The 7,936-nt window shown below is 50.6% G+C and overlaps 1 protein-coding gene across 1 annotated transcript in view; it reads right to left on the minus strand.

Annotated features, from left to right (window-relative positions):
* The window catches only part of ONECUT1 (one cut homeobox 1), a 52,855-nt gene extending 46,201 nt beyond the window's left edge, over positions 1-6,654 (minus strand). The window contains exon 1 of the mRNA XM_027840775.1: positions 5,211-6,654. Coding sequence (XP_027696576.1) covers positions 5,211-6,300 — 1,090 coding nt within the window. The 5' untranslated portion in view covers positions 6,301-6,654. The remainder of the gene's footprint in view (positions 1-5,210) is intronic.
* Positions 6,655-7,936: the final 1,282 nt, after the last annotated feature.

Below are 7,936 nucleotides of genomic sequence, written 5' to 3' on the forward strand. Positions count from 1 at the left end.
GTGTGTGTGTGTGTGTGTGTGTGTGTGTGTGTGTGTGTGTGTCTGTGTGTGTGTGTGTCTGTGTGTGTGTGTGTCTGTGTCTATGTTGGAGGAGATCCCAAGGCTGTGTGTTTCCTATCATATCCGGCATTTCCTGAGTGGGCCACTTGTAGGGTCAGAAATCGCTTTCGTCTCAGAATTGAGGGAAACTTCCCTCCTCAACCTTTTTAAAGGATTGATCTTGGCCCACTCCGAGTGTTCCAAACAGCCCGACTAGTGGAGTTAACTAGGTTCCTCTCTCCTATTGCCTTGGACCCGGGTTCTGGGCCAGCTCTAGCTTCCGGGCACAGAAGAAACGAAGGGACCTGTGCAAATGCTCCTTAGCTTCTCTCTGCCCTCCTTCCCCCAGTTTGGAGAAACATTAACAAAAAGCAAATGGAGTTATGCAGGATTCAGTTATAAATCAACCAGGCCACAAGGCCACTTACAGCAAACAAGCCCCAGGTTGGCCCCACCGACACTTTCTCAGATTCCAGGTGACTAAGCGCGGGGCTCTGAACCTCTGGATGAAGACAAGAGTATCTTTGTAGCTCCAGGGCGAGGTCACTTTCTCTGTCCGAACTCCCCCAGTCTTTGGAATTCCCCAAAGCAGAATAAAATACAGGATCTGGAAGGGGAAGGACTGGGGAAACACCCGATGCTCATGACTGGAATGAGTCTGAGCCAGCCCTGGTGACTTTAGGAATCCATTCCCCCTCTCATCACAGTTAGCTTAGGACGAATTCTTTTCATTTTTATTGGTTCCCTCTGGATACCAGCGTAATGCATTTCCGAAACCTCAGTTGTATACACGGAGAGTGTTTGAATCCAAGCAGATATGGAGCCACGCTTTTCTAGGAATATTCGGGTTAACAGATTTAAGTACAGAAGGGTGAATGAAGGCAAAAGCTTCCTCCATATAGAGTTCCACTTCCCGCCCAGACGGGTTCAGCAGCTCCGCCAAGCACATTTATGGGATCTCTAATTGGAAACTAATCTCCTCCTCCGTTTGATAGGCGTCCACGTCAGAGGCATGTCACCCCACCCCACCCCACCCGGGACACAACACTCTAGCGGCGCGAGAGCTGCTGGGCTGCATCTCTAATGGGGAAGCAGCGATTATTACATTGAGGAAAAAATATTGATTTTTTTTTCTTGCATCCAATTTCGTGAGACTTCCCTCTGTTGCCCATCTCATAGTAGCCCACTGTATCTAATTTTGTTAGGAAACGCATAAAATATTACAGTAAAGCTGAAGAGAGGGGGTTGGATTTGTATGGGGAGAAGGAGAGGTAAACATTTGGGGTAAATCTTCCAGTTGTCCTAGGGGTCCAGTGGCCTTTCTCCCACAGTTGCTAATCAAACGCGGACCTTTTCAGGTCCACATTGGATCTCAGCCCCATCTCTTAGTCCAGCCAGGAGCTCAAATGGGGTGCTTTTTAGTCTTTACATTGGTAGTGTGCTCCCTTAAGAAACACACATACTAAAAACCACATTCATGGTAACATTTTCCTTGCTTAAAAATATAAATCTGCTGGAGGTTTCTCCTTTTTGCCTTAAAGGGACATGATTGGGGGGGAGTAAAGGGAAGGAAAATGTTAACAGTACAATGAAAGACTCATTCTAATCTTCCGCTTCAATATTTTTTAAGGCTTCCGAAGTCATGGAGAAAAGTCACCCCCAAATTACTTCTCTACCATTCCTACAAAACTTCTTTTAAAATAGAAGTTTAATTATAGTTTCAAAATATTCCTGTATTTCACAACCCTTTACAGAGTATCCCTAAGGCTATTGAAAGGTTGCACACCTCATGCTAAGGTTTACACTTTAATTCCATCCAGGTCATGATCTTGGTTGTCCTCTATTCCTATTCATTTACTCACTAGCCATCACTACTAAAATAGCTTTGTGGCCAATCCATCCTATCCCAGTCTCCAGGTTCCCACAGTTATCTCACAGCTTTTTCCCTCTAGGATTTTTTTTTTGGTCATATAAAAGGGGGGGGGAGAGAAAACTCCCTTCCCATCTATTTTTACTAGTTTTAAATAAATACAAATGTATTTATTTTAGGGGTAGTAGGTTGCCTCCATTTCTACTACCATGGTAGTTCTACTGCTGGGGGGGAGGGGAACAACTTATTAAGTTTTTAATGGAAGAGTAGGAAAAATCAGACTGTAGAGAGAGTGAGAGAAGCAAAGAGAGAGTAGGAGAGAGAGGAGGAAGAAGAGAATTAAAGAGAAAAATTGGAGGAAAGAGGGGGCAACTGCTGATTAAACTGTGAAGTAAGACTGGACATGGGAGAGAAGAGTTCTGTGACCATTTTCACTCTGAGAAAATGTGATAGGTCAGTACCTTGACATACTATCTATGTAACCAACTAATGCTCCCCTTTTCTGCCTGATTTCTAGGTAGATAATGGATTAGGGAGAAGACTTCAAAAAAACTCTAGAAACCAATTCTCTCTGGAGGGCTCTTTTAGTCCTACTTCAATTCCTGCCTTGAATAAGAGGACAAGGGAGACCAACTCATTCTTTCCCTTTAGGGCAAGCCGTCACAGTCACATACATTGGTTCTAGCTTGAGGATCAGGTTGCTATAGGTCATTTGGTCAACTGATGGGAAAGTATAAATTGGAAAGGTTATACTTGGGGTTCAATCTCTGGTGATTTCCTAGGCCTTAGGAGCAAAGATAGGGAGAGGAAAACTCATTGCTTCCTGTCAACCTGGCCTTTTATAAATGCTTAGGAGAAAACTGGAGCTTCTGTGGCCTGCTCTTCAGAAAGACAAAACCTTGTTTCCACTGTTAGTTCAGGGCCCTCCACTGTGCTTGCATCTGAGTGTAGTGAAAGGGCTCTCACCCTGGAGGTTACTGATCCAGCCATTCCTCACCACCTCAACGCCTTCCCAGTGTACATCCAATTGCCCACCCTCACTCCTCTGATGTCTGGGCTTGTCAGGCCTCCCAGACTTCCCTTCATCTCTTATGACAAGAGCTGAAGACAGTCAATGTCATTGTCTCCTCCCAAATTAACAGGAAGCCCAAAATTATGGGATTGGGGAATAGACCCAAGTACCTGGTGGAGTCCAGAACTAGCAAGAGGACGCTTCTTTCCTTAGGAAAAGAGGAATTAGTTTCCAGAGCCAGGAAGGAGTAGGAGGCTGCATGCCCTTTCTAAGTCTCTCATGCTAGAAACCTGGGTCTAACTCAGTAGCCTCAAGGCAGCAGGCATGTGTGTCTGTGGAATAGGCTTCTTGATGATGAGAAGTTCTGTTTTTTTTCCTTTCCTAATTGGGGAAAGTGAGGAGTATGACAAACATTCCTCCCTCGATGAAAACATTGTCCTCCCTATAGGGGGGACATGGGGACAGATAACAGTCTGTGGTTGAGTGGTCTCTTCCCTCAACCTCTTCCTATTTCCAGAATGATCCAGAGGAGAAGTTGGAGTAGTGAATGTGAGGAAGGCGTCATTTAAGTGGTGCTGAAAAGAAAATGAAGCAGATAGAAACAGAAGGGCCAGTAAGTACAGTCAATGGAATATAGGAGACCAGGGATGGGGTTCTGGGGTTAGTAGGGTTGGAACAATGAGGTCAAACCGGAGGAAGATTCAAGAGAAGGAAAATTAAAAGCAAATAGACGTCGCAGTAGGGTTTCAGATTTAAGTTTTAGCCCTGCCTGCACCTGGCCTGTCTCTCTCTTTTCATTGGAAGGCGATGGAGTTAGGGGGACGACCCTGCAGGATGGGAGGGAGGGAGATAGGGGAGCTCTGGCCTTCTCCTCTTTGATTTTAGCCTGTGAAACGGCTCAGTGCCCCCGGCTCTGGCTCGGATTGACTGTCTCTTGTTCTCCTGGGACGAATTAATGGAGAACGATCAGTTAATTAACAAACCCTCATTCAGGCCTTTACCATTCCATTCAAGCCACTCACTCAGCCTGGGAGCAGGGTCTGAGGTGTGGAGGCCGAAGGGGGCGGGAGGATTAAATTAACCTAACTGCAGTCACAATTCGGCCTCTGATCCCTGAAAAAAAAAAAGAATCAGTTCCATTTCTTCCCTCGGCTACAGCCAGCACCTGGACCCCCTATTTCCCTCGCTTCTCTGCCTCTCATCTCCTCTTAATTTTTTTTTTGTAAACGTCACAAATTCCTCCCATCCTGTGAAAACAAGATTCTAGCCTTAGCTCTACCATAAAATCGTAAGAATAGCCAGACAGATAACGCTCCCTCTGCGGAAATAACAATACCAGCGGGCCACAGACTGAAACTGCCAGAACACAGAAGCTGGTAACCAGTGCGGGTCCATCACTCTCCTGCTTCAGCAGAATAAAATGAAATGAAAAGTCCTCAGCGTACAGGCACCTAAGGAAACTCAGCTTAGCTGGGCACAAACTTGTTCCCCCTCCCTCTTCTTTTCCTTCTCTCTTTCCCCTCCCCAACTCTTCATTCTACGAAAACATTCAACTCCTCAATAACTGGATTAGTTCAAAACCAAGGAAGACAGAGAGAGAAGGATGAAACACACACGAACACTCACTAGACATAGACTCTAGCATAGTTACTTATATAGGATAGGACATCGGCGGTTGTAAATTATGAAACACTTTGGTCCGATGAAATAGAATCCTAAGCAGGACCCTATTCCCCTACGTAAATGAATATAAGTTCGAGACAGTAAAGACTTGAAGTCTTTGCGCATCTCACCCAGAGCACCTGGTATGTTCTGTTCCATTCCCAGAACCCGAGCTTTTCATAATGGACTGGAGCCCAGAGAACTGGATTGTGAGTCCCGTGTGAACAATATGAATACATATTTACAATAATACTCACCCGAGTACGCGTGTACACACACCACGAGACTAAGCTGTGGGTAGACTGGGCAGCTAAAGATTCTGGCAGGTATCGCAGGTTTTCTCAGGCCGCGCTGCCAGAGCCGCTCTCAGTTCTGTTTTCCTATACAACCCCCGGAAGCCGGAGCCCCACTGGCACCTGTGCTTGGGACTGCCTGGTTTGGCTCCCGCCGAAAGACAGAAAAGGGCACAGAGAAAGGGAAGCAGCCCGACCTGAGAGAGGCGCGTATTTTCGTGCCTGAATTGACTTGTCTAGGGGGAGGCGCAACTAACTCTACCAGGTCAAATTTGGTGTCCTCTATCCTGATCTCCCCAGCACGCTACCTAGCTCCTCTGCCCTCCCGGCTCACCTGCTAACCGGAGCGCTGACATTCGCTGGAATTCCGGCTCCTGTAACCACTTCCACATTCTCCGGAAGGTCTCCCGGCCGGATTTCAGTTTGCTCCAGGGTTTAGGGTTGCGCAGTAGGTCTGAGAGGGTCCCTTGTGAGCGGCACAGTACCCTTTGAGCGAAGATGGCCTGAGGGATGCTGTACCGCTTGAGCTCGGTGGTGATCCGCTGCGCCACTTCTTTGGTATTGATTTCTTCCATTTGCCCTGAATTACTTCCATTACTGACCTGGGAGCCGGTCACCGAGGGGTTTGGCTCCCGGGCGGTGCCCAGTATTTGCCCGTGACCCTGGGCATTTAAGTGGGCATGGGGGTGGTGCGGGAGGCCGTTGATGGGTACCATGCCTGCGGAGGTGGGGGTGAGGTGCTGTTCCCCGTGCCGGGCTAGCATGGCGGGGTGGTGGGCTTCGAAGCCGTTGGGGGTGAGCATCTTTTCAGTGGGCATGGTGGCGCTTGGGTGGGCATAATGGGGCAGTCCTTGCTGGGAGTTGTGGATGCCCCCCAAACCAGAACCGGAGAGGGGCGAAAGGCTCTGGCCCATGCCGGGTACGTCCTTGTGGTAGGGGGTGTAGAGGTTATTCATAGATGCTAGTCCCCGCTCGTCCCGCATGAGAGTGAAGCTACCGCTCACATTGCCGGCGATCCGCTGGTGGTGATGAGGGTGGTGGTGGTGGTGGTGGTGGTGATGGTGGTGTGGGAACTTGTCTGAGACGGTCGAGATGGGAGGTAGAGGCTGCAAAGGGGTTAACGTGGTATAAGTGCTGGTCATGCTCATACCTGGAGGGGTCTCGCAAGCCATGGTCATGGTGGGGTGCAGGGGCCCCGCCAGGGCGTGTTCGGGGGGTCGGTGGTGGTGGTGGTAGTCCCCGCCGCTGTCCAGGATGGACGCCATGCCCATGGAGCGGGGGTGAGCGGGCAAGTGGCTGCTGCGATGGGCTACGGTGCTGCGGTGGTGGGGGCTGCTGCTCATCAGGTCGGCTGTGGCGGGCACCGGCTCATGGCTCACCCCGTGAAGATCGCCAATCGCCTCCATCGTCAGCTGCGCGTTCATTGTGATTCGTGCGACCCGGCGGACAAAACATCTATCTGGCCGGGCAGTGGGAACGGTGTAGGAAGTCTTCACATCTGGTGGATGCGGGTTGTTTCGTTGTGTTTGTCTCTCTCTCCTTCTATCTCGCCCCCACCTCCCTTTCTCGTTCTTTGCTTTCTTTCTTAAAAATTAATTTAAAAATGTTTGAGCTGCTTTGGAAACACTGTCCCTCCAACCCCTGTTTCCTTCTCTCTCCCCTTTCCTCTTTATAATTATAAGGCCCCCGGTTCCTTTAAAATTGCCCCCGCAGCAGCCGTGGTTGGTGTCTGGCTGCGTCCCTCGCCATCTCTAGCCATATCTCTTTTACTGTTTCAGAGTCTCTGGCCACCGCTCCCGCTACTGCTACCGGAGGAGAGCTCGCATGCGCACTGACAGGGTCCCCACCCCCACCCCCATTCCGGGCCCGGCCAGTGACGTCCCCATACATATTAAGGAAGGGGCCAGACGCCTTCCTATCGGAGTCCGGCTGGGGAGTCGGGAGCACATGCAAAAAAGCCAGGAGGGAAAGCGCGAGAGAAGCCCGGAGCTGCAGCTGCAGCTGGAGATGCGCGTCCTGCTCTGTTTTGTTGGATGGGTTCAGGCCCGCAGTCTGGCTTTAAAGGATTTCTCCTCCCAGCTCCTAGAAGGGGAGGCCGGACCAGGCCGCCAACCTTTGTGCTCCACTGTTGGGGCCAGGGGGCCGCGTCATCCCCGCCCCCTCTTGTCAACAGCAGCCTCGGGGCCTTGGGCTCTAAGGAAGGAGGGGGCGGGGCTGTCAAAAGACTGGTGGGGGGTGATGGTAGGGGGCTCGTGGTGGTAGTGGAGTGGAGCGGTGTGGAGAGGGTAGATAGGAGAGCTGATCCTAAAATCTTTCAGGTTTTTTTCTTGACCCTGGGTTGGAGTGGGGTGAGGTGTCGAAGGAAGGGAGGGAGGGTAACGGGTGGTTTTAGCTTCCCCTTACCTCTATCAAGGACTTCTGGCAACTCTCTTTTTCTCCCCCATCCCACCCCCACCTCTGTCCTAGAAGGGAAGGGTGAAAGGGAAGTGGGACAAAGTTTTCCTGGCTATGGCCTTGATAGGACAGTGCCAGGACTGGCTTGAGGGCGGGCTCAAGCCCTCAAGCGCTGGGCCCTGGGGGCGGGGCTCAGGTGCCTGCAGTCGGGGAAGGGGGGCGTCTTTACGCACCTAGTTCTTCCCAACTGTCTTGTTTCTTCCAACCTTTCTCAGTAATTAACACTGCAGCCAGCCGGGTGTCTTCTTCCTTTCCAATGACTTGGCATTTTCGGGGAGTGGGTGGGGTGAAAAGGGTGTTGGTTTCCCACTGCCGGCAAATTTTCATTTGAACTTCCGGGTCCTGGCGGGGCAACCGAGAACTCAGCTGCCCGGGCGGAGGGCCCAGTTAGTCCCCTTGGCTGTTGTCCAGTTCCCCCTGCCCGCTGGGGTAGCCTGCGTCCTCACAAAGGAGAGACTGCTCAGAGCTCAAGGACAGTAGAGGAAGGGGGGCAACGGGGGACATCGTACCGAGTGCCAGCCAGTTTTCACTTTTAAGCAGCTACTATTGCCTGACCCGGTCCCAGCTGCAGCCCAGACCTCGCCCATCCCCAACGGGAAAAGTCCT

Source organism: Vombatus ursinus, unplaced genomic scaffold (assembly GCF_900497805.2).
Source record: "Vombatus ursinus unplaced genomic scaffold, bare-nosed wombat genome assembly UNPS02014848.1, whole genome shotgun sequence".
Lineage (NCBI taxonomy): Eukaryota > Metazoa > Chordata > Mammalia > Diprotodontia > Vombatidae > Vombatus > Vombatus ursinus.